The 23,342-nt window shown below is 38.8% G+C and overlaps 1 protein-coding gene across 2 annotated transcripts; it reads left to right on the plus strand.

Annotated features, from left to right (window-relative positions):
* The first annotated feature begins 6,007 nt into the window (after window positions 1-6,007).
* Window positions 6,008-13,962, plus strand: LOC108670336. 2 transcript variants are annotated; one of them, XM_018157800.2, is made up of 5 exons: window positions 6,008-6,247; window positions 7,713-7,844; window positions 8,767-8,817; window positions 11,982-12,227; window positions 13,273-13,962. In XM_018157800.2, exons 2-5 carry the CDS (start codon window positions 7,835-7,837, stop codon window positions 13,500-13,502), a joined length of 537 nt encoding a protein of 178 aa, XP_018013289.1. In that variant the 5' UTR covers window positions 6,008-6,247; window positions 7,713-7,834; the 3' UTR covers window positions 13,503-13,962. The 2 variants fall into 2 exon arrangements, with proteins under 2 accessions (XP_018013289.1, XP_018013290.1); XM_018157801.2 differs by lacking the exons at window positions 6,008-6,247; window positions 7,713-7,844 and adding an exon at window positions 7,853-7,870.
* The last annotated feature ends 9,380 nt before the right edge of the window (window positions 13,963-23,342 follow it).

Consider the following 23,342-nt stretch of genomic DNA (forward strand, 5'->3'; position numbering starts at 1 on the left):
ATGTCCTCTCATGACTTTAGTCGACGTATACTAACTAATCAAATGTCCTCTCATGACGTTAGTCGACGTGTACTAACATAATGAATGTTGGTACACGTCGACTAGCAGCGCACCTGTTTAACTGCCTGTACCGCCCATCACACCAGCCCTCAGGGCAATTGCTCACATTCGAGGCCTGATCAGTTTTATCGACAGCGCAGTTGAGTGCAGAGCCAAGCTGCAGTGAACAGGTGAGAAACTTTGCTCCAATGTTTGCTTCACTAGGAATTTTTACATGACAGCTTAGCCAAATATGTATATATTTAAATTATTTCTTTTTGAATCGCATAATATATATGTCTTTTCTGAGTTGAAACAAATTTATTCTTTATTCTCCTGCCTGTATTCCCGTGCACTGGATATTGGGCTCGACGAGCGGTGGTTTGCTCTTGTATTAAATGATTAAATGTTGAATGGTAGATAGTCTTTGCTTCAATGACTTTCTATGGGAAGTTATGGTATATTAAGTGTAGTCTAAAATGAGTGGTCCTGATTTAATTTCTGTGCTCTTGGAGTGGAAAAGTTCAAATACGTGAAATTTTCCTCACTGTGCGAAGAGTCTTCTCTAATGTATTGGACAATGTGTGCCCTAATCGATTATACAGTATTCTATCGCATTGGATGTTAATCCCCTTCTTTCCCGCAGGACATTCTCTACGGAAATTGTGTACGCTGAAGTTGCCGCGTGATTCGCCCTTTCCTTCATCAACTCCTCAAGCTCCCCCGGACCGCAACGCCGTAGCCATGAAAGTCGCGTCCAAAGCCTGCGCGGTGATCTTCCTCGGGCTGGTGGGTGGCGGGGCAGGCTTAAGACATCGGGTGGGGGGTTGCGGGGCAGGTTTAAGACATGAAATGGAAATTTTATTTGATTTGAAAGTCTTTCCTAAATTTCATTATTCTCACATCAATGCTAAAGATGTTTATGAAGCCTGAAGCCTACTTCGATTAATGGAATAATGAATTATAGCGTCGGCAATCATAAAACTCCTCACATTATTTTGTTGGTATATCATAATAGCAGCGTTGTGCACATCTGATCAGTTGAAGTCATCGAACATCTTGTAATTTCATGTTTCAATTAGCGAGCTAAGCTGATGTTCATGCTAACCGCGATTAGTCTAAACCAGTGGTTCCCAAACTTTTTCAGGCTGGAGCCCCCTTTGGCTCCCTGGTGAATTTCTAGCGCCCCCCACAGACACATATAAAATTAATAATGTCACTAGATTGCTTTAATCGCAGATTCACTAGAAATTCAAAAGCGAAGAAAACACCACAAAAATTCAGCATATCTCCACTGAAAACATTTCGGAAACCAGCTCCATCGTCAGTTCGATAAATCTAGAACACAAATAAAGTCAGAAATTAATAGAGTTTGGAGTAAAAAAACACAGAAGTTAAAAACCTAAATTTAGAAAAAAAATTAAACCTGTAAAAAACCTGTGTTAAAAACCTGTAAATTTAGGTTTTCAACTTCTGTGTTTTTTTTACTCTAAACTTTATTAATTTCTAACTTCATTTGTGTTCTAGATTTATCGAACTGACGATGGAGCTGGTCTCCGAAATGTTTTCAGTGGAGATATGCTGAATTTTTGTGGTGTTTTCTTCGCTTTTAAATTTCCACATATAAAATCATGCGCCTCTTTCTATAAAATTTAGTACGCTGCAATTTTAAAAGATATAGGTTAAACACGAATGTGTATTTCACAAATAGAACCCATTTTAGTGAACCAATATGTTTTTCAGCTGTTTTAACTGTTTCAGCACTAGAAACCTAGGGCGTCTCGGGCAAATTTACGGCCCGGACTCGTGGCCAGTCTCACGACCAATCTCCAAATTCAATTATCAAATAATATCACCAAAACTAATGAACGCAGCTCAATAAAACTTGGAACATGTATTCATCAGAACTTAACGGTGATGTTTAGCTTGCGAAAATTTTTTAAATATCACCTTCATTCGTGAGTCATATTGCGATACAGGCCGAAATTCGCAGTGATCAAAGAATTTCTTCCAAATTACCTAACAGATTTGAACAAAATTTTGAATATACATTCCTAACTACCAAATGGTGTTTTTTAGATTCAAACAATTTTTTTATTTTGCCGTCGTTTGCAATATTTATTTCATTTCACTGTTATTCTTGATTTCACTCTTCCTTATTCGCTTCCATTAGCCAGTTATACAGATATAGGTTGGAGGAACGACCGGCTTTTCTACCGGCTGGTTTAACCAAGAGCCGTTTACGTATAGCCGTATAACTCGCAAACGAAGGCAAAACGAAAGAATTGTAACGAGCTAAACATCACCGTTGCTTAGGTTAGGTATTAAAATACTAAATTTCGTTCAAATCTGTTCAGTAGTTTGAAAGAAATTTCTTGATTAGTGCGAATTGAAGCACGTATTGCTGTTTAAATCACGAATGAAACTCGCGAACGAAGGCACAATCGAAAAAATTTTCACGAGCTAAACATCGCCGTTCTGTAGTTAGGACTGTAAATTCAAAATTTCGTTCGAATCTGTTCAGTAGTTTGGAAGAAATTCCTTGATCAATGTGAATTTCGGCCCGTATTGCCATATAACTATGGCAAAAACAATTGAGGGCAAAATTAAAAAAAATTTCACGAGCTTTAAATTACCGTAAGGTCCTAATGAATACGTGTACCAAGTTTCATCGAGTTAAGTTCATTAGTTTGAGAGATATTCCTTGATCATTGAATTTGGAAATTGGCCGTGAGACCGGCCGTTAATTGGTAGGAGACGTAAATCCAGGAGAGGTTAAAAAAATATAACTCAGTACTCACTGCAGAGGTTGACAGAGAGCGCATTTTCTCGTCGACGAAAAAGTGAAGTCACGGACGGACAGACAGGCGGACAGACAGGCGGACAGACAGACGGATGGACATCGCGAGCACAATAGTGAATTTTTTTCATAAATGAGAAAATGCGCTAAAAACAGATCTGGGTGAAAAAACCATCCCTGGGAGTCATGTGCTGCAAGTGTTGTGTACAAATCGTCAAACAAACGTTCGAACGTCTGACTTCGACTTCGGACTGCCGCCCCCTCTATCGCCCCCTTATCACCCTCTTCTTCTTTACCGCCCCTCAAAATCTTTCCATCGCCCCTAGGGGGGCGATATCGCCCACTTTGGGAACCACTGGGCTAAATAGTTTACCCTTATCTAGTGAATTTGTGATTTAGATCATGCGTTTCTCTGTCCCGCCTTGTTTTGTTCTACAGTGTCCTACATGATGTATTTTTGAATCATTATACATCATCTGTAGATAAACTCGTAGGACCTAATTCTAACCATATGTCTCTGATATCCATCTATTAGAGTAATGAGCCAGACATCGTCCAAATATTGATGCATTTTTCCCCTTGTGAGGGTTTGGCCCGGCAAATGAGCGTATCAGTGCTACGTCCTCTCTCTGTTAGTGCTTTGGGTTGGAAAGTGTGTCGTTAACGCCAAAAATGTGGAGTATAGATAAGACGGGAGTATGCAGGAAGATTTAAAAAGTTGTACGCTAAATTAAATATCATGATTCAGTGTTCGCCAGTGATTATAATTGAAAATTATAACTTAGTAGCTTAACCAGATGCATGCATTCATTTCTTCTCATATTTATGAACTTTCACGGCAGGTCAGTATAACTTAGCGAGATGTCGGTTTTCGATATTAATGGAACCGAGATGCGCATATAACTATGATTAAATTAAATTATAAATATAAATTATTAAATTAGATTAAATTATCAGTGTTAGGAATTTCCCGCGTTGTCCGCTGCTCTCATCGATGGCCAGCGTGATGACGCGGCTGATTAAAATTGGGCCATTCACCTTAAAACTTTGATTGCGTTGCAGGTCGTCGTTGTGCTGATGTAGACTTTGATTTTGTGTTTCAGGTCGNGGAAGCATGTCTCTGGATACATTCTCTCCCACCGGTTGACTCCTCAATTCCTTCACCAAGGATGAGGTTATGGAACTCCTTTGACTTCACTCATCAAATAATAGTCTCACTGTTTGAGGTTGACTGGATTCCGAGCTTCGCCCTTTTACCAGCATCGAAATTCGTTGTTACACTGGGTGTTATACTGATAGGCGGCCATCTCTGGGTAAAGGGTGCTGGTTAACTACGTTTCAGACGGTTCTGACTGCCTTACTTTCTAGTGACCTCGCTCCTTTTGCCAACTGACGGCAAATAACTATCTTGTGTTTTTAGCTGCTGATTTGAGACTTTGTAAGCGCGACTGCTACGCCTGCCGCTCTTACTTCAGCGCCTACCAGACAAACGAAACTTTATCCGTGCAGGGACGTAAGGTTGTATTTTTGTTTATTTATTGTTAACGAAGGCACTGGTAATAACACACAAAATGAAGCCAAAATAACCTCGGTTATGAACCCAAAATAAACTCAAAGTGAACCCAACGGATGGCACGCACTGAAGCTAACTGATCGTGATAGAATAGAATAGAAGTGTCGGCGTTGAAGAAATAGGCCCATGGCCTATTGCCGATTCTTGAACTTTTCGTGATTTGATTCACAAGGGATCCGGCCTTTGGAACCCGATCTTTCCATAGCTGACGATTGATTGAGATAGCTGCTGGACTTATTGCCTGGTCCGTAATTTGCTAGGCATTTTAAGACTGAACATATGCTCCTAACTGAGTAAGGTTCTGTAAACAAAGCATAACAAACTTAAGATGTAGCAATAATACTTAATCTTAGTTGTTCCTAGCAAAATTACTATTCATAAATATCACAAGACAAATTTAGATGTCACAGCAGAACTATTCACAAATATCACGCACAAATTTACATATCACAATATAACTATTCACGAAAGATTTAACATCAATGAAGTGCAACGCGCTTCTCGACTGGCAGAATAAAAGTGAAGCGTATCGAATTATCGTGAAAAGCAGGATGTTTATCTAGGTGAAAATGCTAGTAAAACCAAATATATAAGACACTTATGAAAACATGATTATGAATTTAACAGAAAAAATATAAGACATAACTGTTGAATGATGGCAAAAAATTACAAGAAAAATCGCGGTACAAAAATTGGAGACGTGCGGGGCGTGGCTACAACTTGATGTACTAGCGACAAGACTCTGCATAATGTTCTGGCTTAAGACACAATATGCCTCATGCCTTCATCAATTTTTTCATGCCTTTCATTGAAGGTCAACTTGTTTGGCTTCCAACAGGGTTCAGTTCTGTGCTTTCCACTATAAAACAAACAATAGGCTCCTTGCCCTGAGATTAGATCGGCTGCTGTAGGAAACTTCCTTTCTAACTTTCTTTGATTTCTCGCTCTGATCTTGTTTCTGTCTTGAACTTTTATTCACTTTCGTATCTTGGAAACCAGACTCAACTAATACGATTCTTCTATCTTTATGGTGAAAAATGTAAATAATGAACAACCACTCCTCCATCGCTCCCCCCTGTGTGTGCCATACACAGCCCTGATGGGTTCTTTCCCTTCCCCTCCCCAACCTCAAACCTAAAACACCTAAGATCAACGAAGTTATGCGCAATGCGCCTTTTTCATCTCATATTGACTTCTCAATTTCTCCTTAATCTTTCTGGAAACGCTCTGCCTCCTCCTGTTCTTTTCCAAACTTCCCTAGTGGTACCGCAATAACAAAAAGCTTCAACCTAAAAGCTGACTCCCCGATATACTTTCTGAATCTCTCCCGTCTTACTCGCCATCATCATAATCACCATAGTCATAATCACCTCATATATATATAGTGTTTCTATTACTTAAGTCGGTATTGTGGCCAAAAAACTGGTTTCGTTATTAATAAATCACACTAGTATTCTAGATTTGGAATTGTTTCCATTTTTTAGATTTGGAAGCGCACGACTCCATTACCCTGTTACACTGCTTTTGAAAACAGTTGTATATTTTTTGTCCGGTTCTCCCCTGATTGCTGCTTGATCATGACTCGTTTACTGTCCCTTAACTTGAACCTACTGCACAGTTTGTGCTCGCTGGTGGCGTCCAGAGCAACTTGTTCGCGACGTGCTCCGCTCTCGCCAACACCGTCACGGGGGAACTGTTCTCTATTGACCTCGGAGGCGGCAAAGAATACCGCAGATTTGCCCCCAAGAATGTGACTGCTGTTGATTGGGTGAAGCTGAACAGCAGCGGCGCATCGACGGACATCATCGCCTGCGCGGACGCCGCGTTTGCGAGGAGTGAGTTGCATTGACCCCGGGCACAATTATAGCGAATAAGATTAGGCTTATTTCACATTTGATTGTATTGAATTGCATTCAAACTTGTTTATTGGCAAAATTTTGTTGAAAATAATTTTAGTGAATGTTAGTTTCATTCATAAATATTATTTTACTTACATATTTGATTCATATAAATTATACAATGAGTGCCCTCAAAGTTATATTTAAGTATGCTAGATTTGTCAATGATTATCATATGCTACAAACGCATCTATATTTTTGATTCATATCATATCAGATTGGTTCAGTAAAGCTTGTTTTGTACGCGTTTGATTCATCTGAGTTTGATGCACGATGTTTATTTAAACTTCGTTCAACATTTGAGAGTTTGGTTCATCCTGGTTTTTGAATTAAATTTTGTTCATTGAATCTGCGTTTTGACCAAGTATTCTCGATTCAGTGTGCATGATGCAAATAAATTCGACTCATCAGAAATGTATTCAAGTAAGTTTATGTATGTGTGTCTGATGCATGTTTCATCTATGTTGTATTTATGTAAAAACAACATGTTCGCTGTATTTACTTAAGTTTGATTCATAGAATAGAATAGGCTTCTTTGATCGTAGTGAATCGCAATAAAACCTGATTATTACTGAAAAATATAATTATTTTTTGGGAAATTGATTTATTCACATTATTAGTTTTTTAATTATTGTACTGCAATTAATTGTTATTGATGCTAATTTCATTCGTGAATATTACATTAGTGCATGTTCGGTTCAATAAGTTGTAAAATGAGTGCCTGTAAAATGGTATTTACCTCCGATTGCTTTGTAAATGATAAACATATGCCTTAGACGCATATATAAGTGTGAGTCATATACATATGATTCACGTATAAATATTTGATTTTTTAAATTAGTTCATTGAAGTTTTGTTCATCTGAGTTTGATGCACAACGTTTGACTCAATTATGCTAGATTTAGAGAGTTTGATTCATGTAAATTAAATGAAATTTTGATTAGTGAATGTACGTTTTGTCGAAATATTTTTTTTTCAGTATGCTTGATTTGATGATATCGATTCATGAAAATGCATTTAAAATAAGTTTTTTTTTGACATTTCGCTACTTTGATTCATGTACGTTTGATTCATGCTTGTAGAATTCATGTATGATGGATTCATATATGTTATTTTCAGGCATGTTTGATTCATTTATGTCATATTCGTTTACGTTTCATTTACGTATGTATGATTCGTTAAATTTGATTCATGGACTATGATTCATATAAGCTCAATTCAGTAAATCTAGATTCGCACAGGTTTTTCCACGAAAGTTTATAATACTAGATGTTATTTCAGTTCATGTCTTAGATTTCCATGACGGTTAATAATAATAGTTTCTTCATATTTGATTCACGCAAGCTTGATTCAAGCAAATTTGATTCATACAAATTTGACTCAAGTAATCCTTCCTCCTCAGACGCTCCCGTGTTCAAGATCAACGGCTCTTGTTATGCAGGAGCCGCTAGTGGCATAACTCTGTACGGCATCCAGAACGACGAGCAGGACTGCGGTGACGCGCCTGCTGAAGTTGTCTACGCCATGACGCCTCGTAAGTTGTCTACGCCATGACGCCTCGTAAGTTGTCTACGTCATGACGCCTCGTAAGTTGTCTACGTCATGACGCCTCGTAAGTTTTCTACGTCATGACGCCTCTTAAGTTGTCCACGTCATTGTTCATTGTAAAGTTAGTGTCCTCGTAAGTTTCTCTTTCATGGCTTTTGTGCAGTTAATTGTTCAAGTTGAAATTAATATTCTGTATTATTCAATTAACCTGTATTCTTCATCAGTATATCTTGTGTGGATTAGTTAATTAACACCCAAATAGTAACGAATATGAATCTCAAGTCAAATAAGAGTAAAGCCACAATAGGCAGGAGCAGATAGTGTATGACGATGTTATTCATGTTATCAAGGAAACCTAACACAAGCACACGATCCAGCAAAGACTTCAAAATATAATATGTGACGCCATGCCCTTATAATTATAATATTATTGTCAGGAGGGTGCTGACTTAGAACTGGTATCAGGTATACACAGCAGGGAGTAAGATACTGCGAATTGTGTTGAATGATCAGCGTCCTATTATGAGAGGCCAACCACTGACTTTATTGTTTGATGATGAAACCACAGGAGCTGCTGATTCTTGTTGTTGTGCGATAATTCACCGCCTGGCGCCCCAACTGAATAAAATTTTTTCGTTTATTTAGTTGAAATTGACGGAGGCTAGCCACTGGCCGCCACACCTGCAACGGTGTTCAATTTAAAGTTATTAAAAACCAAGTAACTAACAAAATGATTTTTAACAGGGATTTAAACAAATCTAAAAGTCTTTAACCGTCATGCCTAATGCTCGAGACGATATTTTTATATTAGTATCATTATAAAAAAATTGCAACAAAATGCATGGCCTCTAATATTAGCTCCGCGGCACCTGTTCGAGAACAACGGATTAAATTATTTATGTTTACAGTTGACGGGTGCCTCCGCAGCAACAGCGACAACACAGGCCTCGTCTTCAATGGTCAGTGAACTGACTCCAGAGAGATAACACTATTTTAGATATTATATGTGTGCGGATTTGATTTAATTTAAGCCAAACGCGGGCTCTCCAGCGCCTACGTATGTGGTACTGTTCAATGGTCCTTTCTCACGCCTTCCGGATCAGCCAACTCTGTGACGTAAGCGCGTGTCACTAGAAAAGTGCGACTTATTTTTTTCCCTGCCTATGTTTAGAAATTTTTCTAAACGTGGAAGTGCACGAAAAACGTTTACCTGGAATGTCGCTCCCTCTCCACCGTTTGCACCCTCCTCTCCCTCATAACCCGATGGGTTTGTCCAACTGAAGACAATTGGCGTTACGACACTGGCTGATCAAATCAAAATTTTCCGTACAACTTTTAACGAACTTATGCCCCACTAATTTGACTTACCGACGCTACCTCCATATTTTACGCTACAGCTGATGACGCGACTGCAATTGACAAGCTCACCTTAAAAAAGATGCTGATGCATTTCATAGAATCAACATGACTTTCTCACATACCCCCAACCTTAAAGCAGTGCGAAACATTCATGTACGACAGCTTGATAGAGACGTAGAAGGCCGCACCACCGAAGAAATCAAACACATATTAAACTTACAATAAAACTGACTACACATACAGGACATAATCACAGACAAACGCTGCACTCAATCATCAAAATCGAAACCACAGACACTACAATAGCCCCCCCTCCCCCATACTTACAAACGTATTTTGAATGTAAAACATTAAAATAACACCCTAACAATGCGAACAAGAACCGTACACACACCTACTTATCTACTTAAAATGTTACAAAACAGAAGACCACCCTCACACCAATCCACATCCCTACTCCCTTTTGCTCCGAATGCGCCTCCTATATGAGACCGCAGTTACACCAACGCTAAAGCTAACAACGCAGTTACGCTAACACCGCAAAAAATGCCTCAATGACCGGATGCAATGCCACGACGGACGGATGACAACCCCATACTTGAAGTATTCAACTACAATGTACTTACATTCAACTACAATGTACTGTAATAATGACAACACACTACATTTCGGTGCTGCCATAGCCACTAGGAGACTCATACCTTACAAATTTTCACATACAATTTTTTTCACATTCAAATGCTAACAAATACAGTTGACACTCCCATCACTACAGGAGCAATACACAGCCAGACACGTACAGAATACATCAAGTATACATACTTGATGTATACCCCATCTTGTTTACCTACTCGCAGACATAAATGCTAAAAAACACAACACTAATAACCTGCGCAAATGGTGTCAAAGCCTCATGTCATTACCAGACAGGGTCATAAGCAACAGAAGGCATTTCCCAACACTCACATACAAGGATCCATTCCACAACCTTCAGACTGCAGTCCAATAATAGCCCCCACATTCAGACCCCCACTATACCAGACCCTGCATTAAAGAAATAGGCACATGCTTAGACAACTGGACCATTATCCCATCATAACACCCCGCATCATTCCAGGCATCATACCCATTCACGAAACATTGCTTTTGCAAACACAATATCAAACCACTCTTCCATGCCAAGCCACTCTTCCATGCCAAGCCACTCTTCAAGCCATCAATGGCACTTAACAGACAACTCGTAACCCCATGCCAACAACTACACATAGCATACAGACTCCTCCAAACACAGACATGATAGAACCTCATTAGCATTTTAGAAACAAGAACAGATCACGAAAATTCTGGTTTTTCCTAAAGCGCATGCTAGGATCCGACGCCAAACAAAGCGTCCTATACCTCAAACACAAAAAAATCCAATTCGACAAACCAGAACAAAAAATACATCTTCCACTAACACTGGCAGGACATATTCACTTAGAACGGCACAAACAACGAAGACTTTGACATCGATCACATCCACACCTTATAAGGCCCCGTATAACAACATTCATCTCATTCACCCATGCAATCATGGCGACCTTCCCCGACTCCACCTTGTAGACTTTCTACCCAAAACCAATGGAGAACTACGGCGCCACTGAAAATATTTCTACAGAAAGCACCGAGTTTCCCAGGCATCAAAATCCTCTACCTCAGATACCTACCGGTATTCAAAATAATGATCCACTACCTGATGTACATAATCAATCACTTCATCTCCGTTGGTTATTTACCCAACTCAAAATAGCATGTCCCCTTAAAACCCGCCACATCTCATCACCAAGTGCAGAACTACAGCCCTATTTTACTATAAGCCATACACTGCAAGCTTTAAGATGAAATACTGAACAATAGATTATATGAGCACCTCACCATTCACAACACTAGATAGTTTGGTTTCAGGGAACACAAACAAAGAGCACAAACGGCATTAGCCATATTACACCAGACCCAGACGCTTGTTATTCACCTTGTTCGACACACTACATACAGATATGTTGTATGTATATAATACCCCACGCAGTGACCAAAATCAGTGACCACCGGACTTCAATACAAAATCGTGCTAAACCTACGCCCAATATTTACAAAAACACTTTCAGACTACTTGACAGACAGAAAAACATCATTAAGATTGTTGGCAATCACGTTTGTCCTCCATAACAACTCAAAATATAGACACAGGCACCACAAACCTTAATTACAAATAATTTCTATTATTTTAGGGGATTCGTTTCAATCTAAGTAATCATATATGCATATAAAAATTTTTTATAAGTTTTACTTAAAAATGCGAATATTTAAAAACCTAGACGTGCTAGGAAATAACAAAGCCAGTTTTGAAATTAGCGGTTTTGGAACCCAGTTTTTACCAGTTTTGAAACCCACACAATATCATATCAGAATCATTTTCTCTGTTGACCAGTGATATAAATGGGAATAATCATTCGCTTATTATTGCTGGTTAGCGGAATTTTGGGGAAGTCTATCTCTTGGTATTTAGAAAAATAATCTAAAATTTTGTGAAAAAGTATAGAAAAACTTATAATTTAATTATTGTAAATACTCGTAAAACAATGATAACTTACTATGCAATTTCAATATAAATACTCGAATAAGTACTAACAGTAGATAATTTTTTAAGTTGGATTTCACTTATAGCGACCGGATCTGGGTACGTAACACCGGCAATAAATGAGAGATTACTTTGCCTTATTTTCAGATTATGCTGAAACCCCGTACGACCGTGAACTGATGCCGCAAAGGCTGACTTGCTGCAATAAAATAATAGCCGGACATTGCGTCGAGATTACGGCGAGGAGTAATCCTCCTGACTGGAGTGAAGACGTCTCGTACTGCGAGGCCAAAACCCGGTGCGAGGCCCTCGGCTTGCAGCTGGCGTCCTACGAGTTGCAGACCAACACCGAAATTCAGGAATACGCGCTAACTAAATCAAAAACATTTTCTGGTGAGTTTTGATCTACGTACTGACAGGACTTGGGCCGTTTAATGTTTGGAGTAAAAAATTTTCATATCCGTCTGCCAATCACTGACGGCTGTTAATCACATCATAATAAATGACACATAAATCGCATCATAATAAATGACCCGAAACTCATCAACCGACGAACTCTAATTCGAGACATCACTGCAAAGCAACACCAGCGATTCGGAAGTTTCAAATTACAAGCACTAGACCCCCCACATCTTCACTTGTACACATAGGTATCTATGACTCAAACAAACCAAAAGCATCTACACGACGGAACATGCCGAACATGTAAGTCAGTTATAAATGAATGGGTAATGGGCAGTTATCCATAATACGATTACTGACTGACGAATCACGCCGAGAATGGCCCATATTAATGACGAGACTAAACGCCTTTTATCAACATAACTGCTGCCTACCAAGCCTATCTGATGAGTATGGCATGAATTTCTTACCTCAGTAACCACATTATCATCACCTCATCATCACTCTCACCTTCATTATATCATTCATCTAAAGAAAATAACAAAACACTAAAATACTTTAAAATGCGAAACTCATGTATGTGGAGAGTGCACATAATCTATTTATGCTTAATAGTACACGAATATGCAAATAAAGTAAATAATGAACCATCATCTTCCCATCCATCCTCCGCGCTAACCTTAAATAAGAGCCTTTACGGGTTCTCTTCCCCTCTTACACCCAACCCAACCCAACCCAACCCAACCCAACCTCATCCACCTTCAATCAACCTGATTATTCACTGTGCTCCTATTCACGTCGCCAGCTTCTTTTATATTTAATTTTCCTCTTTCTGGCCACTTATGTTGTATTACATTTTTTCTAGAGTTTGTCTGGTATCACCTCAGACAGTTTTAAATCATATAACTCAACTTTCATCCGGACTTTAAAAAATACTGGTTACAGACTAGTAATGACAGAAATTACTCTAAGAGACAAGTCTTACTGATCAATTTCAATGATTAATTAGTGTTAAATAATTATTAATGTATTTCAGGCACAGGTTCGTATTTCTGGATCAACACGCAGCTTGGAGAAGGGGGCTACTACCGCTGGCTTCCCGACGGCCAGAATGTTACCCTTCCTGTTTATGGCGGGGTCAATCCCTCTAAAAAATGTGCTGTATTCGATGCCTCTGCTAAAGATATTAATCCGGTTGATTGCAAGACATTGTATGAAGAACTGGCCCTCTGCATCGGCCCCAACACATCCCTGAAGCAGTGCTGAGAAGCATTGAGGCGGTTACTACAACACACACACATTTTTCAGGATTTTTCTTGATATTTTAGCTTTGCGTGCTGAGTGAAATATTTCATGGGCCTTCTTATGGCTTCCATTTGTCAAAAATTCTTAGTTACCTATGCTTATTTCAATTTTGTCTTCAGAAAGAAACTATTTCTCCATGCTGAGATATTCTGCATTATTCTGCCTCGCCAATGAATTGACAGGGCTTATTTCTTGCTGAGCCAGTAGGATACGTTCTGACACTAAGAACTAATGAGGATCTTGCAGACACTGCGGTTTCCTGGCTGCCAGTATGGATACATTCTGACACTGAGAACTAGCGAGGATCTAGCAGTCACTGCAGTTTGCTGGCTGCCAGTATGGATAAGTTCTGACACTAAGAACTAGCGAGGATCTTGCAGACACTGCAGTTTCCTGGCTGCCAGTATGGATAATGTTGTGACGAGTGTGTTGTGACGAGTGTGTTCCAACTAGTGTTCCATCACTCGGCATCACGCGCTCTACTGATGGCAGATTCCAACGCTGTTAAAGAACTGTCGCTGTTGAGTTTATCTGTTGAAATAGAGCTTTTATTTTACGCCTTCCTCACTTGCCTTATTAAAGCTTTCCTGTGTTGTGTTGAACCAATAAAGAGCCTCTCCTCAATGATGTGTTTCTGTTCTGCCCATTACAAGTTTACAGTAATACGGACAGAATGTTGACCGGAGACTTTGGGAAGTACAGTTGCGGAAAAGAAGTGCAACTCAAATCTGTGTGCCTTAATAAAAGAAAATAAATACTTGAGTAGCTGTGTATTCATACGTTCCATTGATTATCATGCTTCAATAGAATTTTTCGTTTGAAGTGAGCAGGCGAATAAAATTCTTATGCAACATTTCCTATTAAAAGAAAATATACATAAGTGTAAGTGAAACACAAGTGAAAGTCCCTTGTGAAAATGCAATCAATTAATGATATATAAATGGTTTGTGGTTTATTTAAAGTTTGTCACTGGACAGTAAAAACGGGCAGCTACTACATGCCTGATAACTACTGTATACTGTATAACTCATACTGTGCTATTTAGCCGTGTGAATACGACTGGCTGTCAGCCAATATGAATTTGCGGTGCGATGCTTTGAATCAAAATCTCATAATTGGCTAAATCAACCATGGCTAATAAAAAAATTATGTCGGAAATGCGATGAGAGTGCATTTCAAAATATTTAGAATTTGATCCAAAACGCAATTCAATAATTAACTCGGTCACTGAATGAGTTATTATGGGATTAATTGGCTGATATATGCGACAATACTGTCAATAATATTAAATTACTGTCAGAATAATTTTAATCGTGTTTCAAACAACCAAAAGACATATTAAATTAGGCTGACGCCCAACTCTGATGCTTGTACATATTGAATAGATTGGTTATAGTCATCGCCTCTAATGCTTGTACAGTCATCTTCAAACACGTTATAGAATGAAGCTAAGAACATTGGCTCATGGATATAAAATTGGTAAATTAGTTCTTTACTACGCATAATTTCAATTTCTTTAGTTGATCGATTCAGTGAGACAAGAAAGAAAATAATTAAATACTCGGTATTGATATTGTAGGATTTGCAGCGATTTATTATTGTGATAGAGTATTACAAAAATTCATTGTGCGATATTAATCGTATCTCGCGAACGAAGGCATAATCGAAAAAATTTTCACGAGCCAAACATCAACCTTGGGAGGTTAGGTTTGTTCATTCAAAGTTTCATTCAAATCTGTTCAGAAGTTTTGGAGAAATTTCTTGGTCACTGCGAATTTCGGCCCGAATTGCTGTATAACTCGCGAATGAAGGTGAAATGGAAAAAACTTGAAATCGAAAGTAAAATCGAAAAAATTGTCATGAGCTAAACATCACCATTGGAAGGATAGGAATGTATATTCAAAGTTACGATCAAATCTGTTCAGTAGTTTAAAATAAATTTCTTGGTCAATGCAAATTTCAGCCCGAATTGCCGTTTAATTCACGAATGAAGGTGATATGGATAACATTTTCACGAGCTAAACATCACCGTTAGGTTCTGATGAATGCGTGTACTACTTTTCATGGAGCTGCGTTCATTAGTTTGGGAGATATTCCTTGGTAACTGAACTAGGAGATTGGCCGTGAGACCGGCCGTAAATTTGTCCGAGACCTCGCTGCGGAGAACGCTAAGACGGAAACTTGTCTCTAAATGCAGAAATAAAAGTATGAGAACAATACTGTTGCTGCGTGGAGCAAAATAAGTGCACAATGAAATATATTCATCCAAATCTATAGCTTCAAATATTAAAATTAAGGAAAATGAGAATATTGCGGACAAGACATGTATGAATTTATTGCTGTATACTTGCCATACAAGTAATTAAAAAAATGTTAGAATAATGTCCCAGTAATGACCGATTGAACACAGCGACAGTTTGGTTGTTCTCAGAGCTCAACAGATTCAGAGGAGAGCTAATAAATTGATCAACACAGCAAACTCTGCAGTTGGATCTATAAAACTTACCCGGATTGTTGGGAGCTACTCTCCAGGCTACCTCTATGGAAACGTCAAAACTCACGAGGAAGACAACCCACTAAGGCCTATAATTTCGCAAGTAACTTCTCCCGTATACAAGACCTCTAAATAACTCGACGCTATAATTAAACCATACTGTATATCCCTAAGAAATACTCTCTGAAATCTATAAATGACTTCTTGGAAATTCTTCATGCCTCGCACCCTACTGGCCTGCTAGCTTCACTGGATGTTACTATGGTTTGTTCACCAATGTACCAACCGAAGAAACATTAGAAATTATCATGAAGCATGTGTATTCGCACGAAACCCTGCCAGCCCCATCTATACCAAAAAAGATCTTAATTGACCTTCTTCGCCTCTGTACATCAGAATCTCCCTTCCGGACTTCTGATAACAAAATTTACCGACAAATTAACGGCGTAGCCATGGGATGTAGTCTAGGTCCAACTTTTGCAGAATTCTACATGTGTGAACTGGAAAATCAAGTGTTGCTCAATGCACAGATCAAGCCTGAGCTTTACTGCAGATACGTAGATGACATTTTTGTTGTCATTCGAGACGAAGAGCACTTGATCGAACTGCGAAGAGCTTTGGAACATGAATCAGTCTTGACTTTTACCCATGAAATTGGACAAAATCACAAATTACAGAGCACAACGGATAACGAAAATATAAAACTTCTGATCTACTACAAAAATAAGAAAATAAAAAACCTTGCAATGAATAATAATCCCTGTAAAAAAACTGGTCTGCTTCAAGAAACTAATGTGGTTTATAAATTTTCATGTAATAAAGAAGGTTGTAGACTTCTTCCAAACATGAACTACATTGGACTTACAAGTACGACCTTGAGCCGACGACTCACATGCCACCTACAAAATTAAAACTTTTTGTGCACTTCCGTGCATTTTACATTATTTTCTGATCTGAATTTATGTTTATGACTCCTACTGTTTACTTGTCTTTCAGCTTCACTGACTTATCTCTGTTTGCCTTCCAGCTCCATCGTGAGGCGTTGCAAAATGAAGGATGAGGGTTACTTGCGAAAATTAATATATTACATGAAATAAATTATTTTAATCTGAAGCTCACATAAAAACAATATTAGCGTATTAGTTATATAACGATCACAGCGGTGATAGCTGATGCAAAACAAAGATTATCAGAGCTCAGGTGGATCAAGTCTCGAGCAATATTGGATTAAACTGCCAGTGTTCAACACATAAATTCGCTTCACATTTTTGACGAACTATAAATCAATATTTTTTCATTATCAACGTTCTTCGATCTGCATAACTTCTCAATTAAACTAAATTCAGGATAAAAATCAAGCTTTGATGCTAGTTGAGACCAAGTTTGTTTGACAACATTTGCTTCTATTTTTAAATAAGTCGAGTTGGCACTATCTAAAAACGAACTCAGCCTTCGAATGTTGGCGGAGGATTGGTTATTTTTCACGAAATATTTAAGAATAATGATTCAACATTGGATATAATGGACTATTCATATTTATAATAATTAATAAATGTAATAGAGTCAGACCAATCAGATATTGTACACGAGCGTGGCTGCGCTCGCTGCTCTCAGAAACGAGTGACGATAAACAATATGTTTCATTTTTCCTCATTTTTCCCATACGATACGTGTAATAATCTCATTCGTTTCTGTGTATTGACTAGACATCGTTCGGAGCAAGTGTTAGCATTAATGTAAAGAAAGGGTGCCGAACACTGCCATTTGCAGCAAATGAACGGAGTTCCACGTGGCATATTAGGGTCTTTGTTATGTGTTGTTTCTTAAATGGAACGTATGAATGTACCAATTTTAACTCTATTTCTCACTAATAATGAGATCTTCCATTCACCATCTCTCAGCAGAAAAAATGCTCGCCGTTATCACCGATCAATAAAATAGACAAATAAACTATATTACACAAAACAAGATCATATTTTGTTCAAGTCACGTGAAAGCCACATCGTATTGCTGATACCCGCCTGTTAAATCTCTTTTCTCGTTCTTACCCGTAAGAACTTTTCCTCATTCGAATAACATTTAATCAAAGATCAAACTATTTGAGACTAAATCACAAAATATCTTATTTATTATTATTTTATTGCCACTAATTATTATTTTTTTTAGGAAATATTATATAGTAAATGAGGAAAAGTTCTTACTTATTCCGGGTAAGAACGAGAAAAGAGATTTAACAGGCGGGTATCAGCAATATGATGTGGCTTTCACGTGAAAATGTAAAGATCAAACTTTTTGAGACTAAATCACAAAACATCTTTGCTAGGAAAGAATTCGTTGATACTAATTTCATTATTATTATTATTATTCCACGAAGAGATTGTCGTGGCGTCTCGTTCGGATCGAACTTCGAGGGCACGTTACAAGTGGCTAAAAAACACACGAGAGGATAAAAACAGATGGCGTCTATGCTAAAACAAAGGGCATATGCCAAGACTGACGACGTCTATGCTAGAACAGACAACACCTATGCTAAACCACTAATATACATAATAGATTAGATGACGGCTAGGTCTAAGATTCGACGGCTCTACGGAAAAGTTCTGTTTTTAGGCGTCGACGAAACAACGGCAGCGAAGAAGCAGATGTCACCGATGCTGGCAGACCATTCCATGTTCTGGCCGCAGCGACCGGGAACGCTCTGTCGCCGACTGTGGACAGACGTGAGGACGGGACGACGAGGTCAGCCTTCGACGAGGAACGCAGTCGCCTTCTAGAAGGCAGATCCGACACGCGTCGCAGGCCTTCAGCGAGATAAGGTGGTGCTAAATCATGGAGGCAGCGGAACGTCAGAACAGCGACTTTAAACTGCGTGCGCTGCTGGATGCGCAGCCAGTGAAGGTCACGCAACATCGGTGTCACGTGGTCAAATTTCCGCCGGGCACAAATGAGTCGCGCTGCAGCGTTCATTACGAATTGCAGTTTGATAAGTGCGGTGATGGGAAGTCCGTAGAGTGTGGCATTGCCATAGTCCAGCCTGGTCAGCACAAGCGCCACCATGAGGGCCTCGAGGACCGGCCTCGAGAGACAGCGACTGACGCTACAAATTCGCCGCAGGATGCCAAAACAAGCAGCGGTTACTTTGGCAATGGGGTTGTTCATAGATAGTTCTGAGTCCAGCTGAATGCCGAGGCTGCGTACAGAGGATGCAGGTGCAACGAACTCGTCGCCCACTCGCACAAGGTTTGCTGGAAGCTGATGTTGGCGAGGAGCGGTCGCGAACCAAATAAATTCGGTTTTCGATGCATTGAGCTGGAGCCGGTTGGAACGCATCCAGTCTGAAACGGCGTCCATGCAGGCAGACATCCGGTCTTACAGCGCTGCAGCGTCCGCCGGCGCACAGTAGCCATAGATTTGGGTGTCGTCCGCAAACATGTGCGGATTCAAGCTGTGTGAATCAATTATGTGCAACACGTCGGCAGTATATAGCAGGAAGAGTATTGGGCCGAGAACAGAGCCCTGCGGTACACCGCAGGTGACTGTCGATGGTGTAGAAGAGGAGAGCCCGCGACGAACACATTGGAGTCTATTGTCGAGGTAAGACTCGAACCACCGCAGCACCGTACCGCGCAAGCCATACGATACGTCTAGCCGACGCAACTAGGTGGCGTGGTCGACCGTGTCAAATGCAGCGGAAAGATCGAGTAAAGCCAGCGCCGCAATGTTGCCACAGTCGACCGCCTGCAGAATATCCGAAAGAACCTTCAGCATGGCGGTCTCCGTCGAGTGGTGACGATGGTATGCAGACTGGAGGCGAGGCATGAGACCTGACTTATGAAGGTAGTTATTTAGCTGCCGGGCCAAAACGCGCTCGAGAAGTTTCGATAAAATCGACAGGTTGGAGATGGGTCGATACGAATTTGGGTCTGAGGCGTCAAGGTCCGGCTTTTTGAGAAGCGGCGTGATGTAAGCGGATTTGAAGTTCTCAGGGACAACGCCGTCAGCGAGGGAGCGGTTGAACAGTTCAACCATAAAAGGTGCTAGGCTGGCAACATTCTCCCTAAGTAGATGCGACGGCAACAGGTCGCTGGCGCACTGCTTGTTAGGCAGCGCGCGCACTGCAGCGGTGACCTCCTCCGCTGTGACGCAGGAGAACTCGCGTAGCACTCAGTTGTAAGGGCACGGCGTAAAGGTTGCCGCGGGAGCATCGGCCGACGACGCGCGCACAGCTGAAATTTTGTTTTCAAAGAACGCATGGAATCCTCCCACGCTCACGTCGCCGTTCATATATCATTAGTTCCACTAATTATTATTATGTGAAAGCCACATCGTATTGCTGATACCCGCCTGTTAAATCTCTTTTCTCGTTCTTACTCGGAATAAATAAGAACTTTTCCTCATTCGAATAACATTTTAAAATCAAAGATCAAACTCTTTGAGACTAAATCACAGAACATCTTATTTATTAATATTTCATTGCCACTAATTATTATTATTATTTTGAGGAAATGTTATATAGTGAATGAGGAAAAGTTCTTACTTATTCCGGGTAAGAACGAGAAAAAAGATTTAACAGGCGGGTATCAGCAATACGATGTGGCTTTCTCGTGACTTTATCAAAATATGATCTTGTTTTGTGTTATATATTTTATTTGTCTATTTTATTGATCGGTGATATCGGCGTGCATTTTTTCTGCTGAGATATGGTGAATGGAAGAACTCATTATTAGTGAAAAATATATTTAAAATTGGTACTTTGACACATTCGATTTAAGAAACAGCACATAACCACGACCCCAAAGACCCTAACATGCCACGTGGAACTCCGATCACTTTATGCAAATGGCAGTGTTCGGCACCTATTATTTTATTAATATTTACATTTTCTCGTGCAAGTCATATCGTATTGCTGATACCCGCCTGTTAAATTTTTTTTCTCGTTCTTTCCCGGAATATGTAAGAACTTTTCCTCATTCACTATATAACGTTTCCTCAAAATAATAATAATAACTAGTGGCAATAAAATAATAATAAATAAGATTTTTTTGTGATTTAGTCTAAAAGAGTTTGATTTTTAATTTTAAAATGTTATTCGAATGAGGAAAAGTTCTTACTTATTCCGGATAAGAACGAGAAAAGAGATTTAACAGGCGGGTATCAGCAATACGATATGACTTGCACGTGAAAATGTAAATATTAATAAAATAATAAGTGCCGAACACTGCCATTTGCATAAAATGATCGGAGTTCCACGTGGCATGTTAGGGTCTTTGGGGTCTTGGTTATGTGTTGTTTCCTAAATCGAACGTATGAATGTACAAATTTTAAATATATTTTTCACTAATAATGAATTCTTCTATTCACCATCTAAAAATGCACGCCGATATCACCGATCAATAAAGTAGAAAAATAAAATATATAACACAAAACAAGATCATATTTTGTTCAAGTCACGTGAAAGCCACATTACATTTTCACGTGAAAGCCACATCGTATTGCTGATACCCGCCTGTTAAATCTCTTTTCTCGTTCTTATCCGGAATAAGTAAGAACTTTTCCTCATTCGAATAACATTTTAAAATCAAAGATCAATTATTTGAGACTAAATCACAAAACATCTTTTCTAGGAAAGATTTCAATGCCACTAATTTCATATATCATTAGTGCCACTAATTATTATTATTATTTTATTTCTCATATTTTTATACACTGCCACTAATTTCATGTTAGTCGACGTATACTAACATAATGAATGACACCATAGCTACTCATGCTGTGCACCTGTTTACAGTACTTGCCCTCAAGATACTTGCTAACATTTGAGATCTGATCAGTGTCATCGACAGCGCAGTTGGGTGCGGAGCTGAAAAGCTACAGAGAACAGGTGAGATACTTTCCTCCAATGTTTACTTCTCTATGAATTCTTCCTGTGGCGTATATATGAATGATATCTGAAAATATTGCAATAACTTATGTTTACTGTAACAGCCACCTCGCACATTCATCTGTAAAATATAACTTAGAATAAGTGTATATAAATGATGATTTAGGTTAGCAATACTATCGCTTTTACAGTCATTTGATTTATATTTACCACTAAAAATCAGCTGTTTAAGTCAACTTAAGTTTAATTTAAAGGCAAAATAGTAACCGGTCTCAGCATGTGTTGGTTTCTGAGGATATTTGCTGCATAGAAGAAAGAAGGTTGATGTGTTGTATCTCCTAATTGATAGAAAAAAACTCCCAAGCGAATTTTTTACCTGCGTGTCTAAATTTGATCGTGATTTAATACTTAAGGCGGCGATGGATGGTTTTAGATTAATTAGTTAATGTTTAGTGGAATCAAGCGTAAAGTAATAAAATACTTATGACATATATTAGTTTTTCGGCGTGGTTTACATAAGATACGAAGTATAAGAATGAAGCTCGAACCAAACACGGGCTCGAGATGATTGTAAGCATTTCTATTCATACGCCAGACCTGCACGCATATTTAATTCATGATCATCAATACAGTATATTACGCTGTGTAGATGAGACCCCACGATCAACGCGTACCCAAGTGGGATGAGACCTCAGGCATTTGTGTCTTGTAATTTGAGATATTTATTATTAGGGGACGAACTTAACGTTGCTGTTGCATTTAATGCAATTAATAATTGACGACGTTGACGTTCAATGATTACAACACTTCACTGTAACTTCACTTCTCGTTGTTTGTCTGCTACAAATCTTTTAATCGATATTTAACACACTTCTACCTGTCCAATCGATCTGAAATTTTGCACACATGCGTAAAGTCGGAGACAATGCATGAAGTAATTGACAGAATAAATAATTTTAAAAAGTGAAAAATAAAATTTATAGGTAAAAAAATCCATTTTTTAATATTGAAAAATAAAGTAAGAAATTCATTGTACATGTGTATCATCGGAGACACTGCATGGCCTCTTTAGAAGTGTCGTCTTAAAAAAATAATTTTTGAATGCATATTGTTATCAATAAAACGATCTTTAATTGGTCCGGGGTTGATTCTGAATAGAGCTTTAATATTACACTTCAGATTAGAATATAGAAGGAAAGTTGCAATCAACATCGTATACAGAATGTCGGAAAATTTTAAAAGCTTGCATTGATGAATTATCTCCTGATTTTGTCTACCGACTTCAATTATTATTTCTTCAAAGATAAAAGTAATCGATAAGGTCATGTATCAAGGGAGATTGAAACTTAAATTAATGAATTGAAATTTTCTACACTCTAGTACGTGATATCTTATGTATATGTATGTATGTAAGCTAATTATTTTT

The sequence above is a fragment of the Hyalella azteca genome, unplaced genomic scaffold, assembly GCF_000764305.2.
Source record: "Hyalella azteca isolate HAZT.00-mixed unplaced genomic scaffold, Hazt_2.0.2 contig14611, whole genome shotgun sequence".
Classification (NCBI taxonomy): domain Eukaryota; kingdom Metazoa; phylum Arthropoda; class Malacostraca; order Amphipoda; family Hyalellidae; genus Hyalella; species Hyalella azteca.

What these genes read in the sequence shown, in the direction of transcription:
- LOC108670336 (XM_018157800.2), top strand. An exon ending in CACAGGCCTCGTCTTCAATG is followed by an intron (nt 8,818 to 11,981) that starts GTCAGTGAACTG and finishes CCTTATTTTCAG; the next exon opens with ATTATGCTGAAACCCCGTAC. An exon ending in TAAATCAAAAACATTTTCTG is followed by an intron (nt 12,228 to 13,272) that starts GTGAGTTTTGAT and finishes AATGTATTTCAG; the next exon opens with GCACAGGTTCGTATTTCTGG.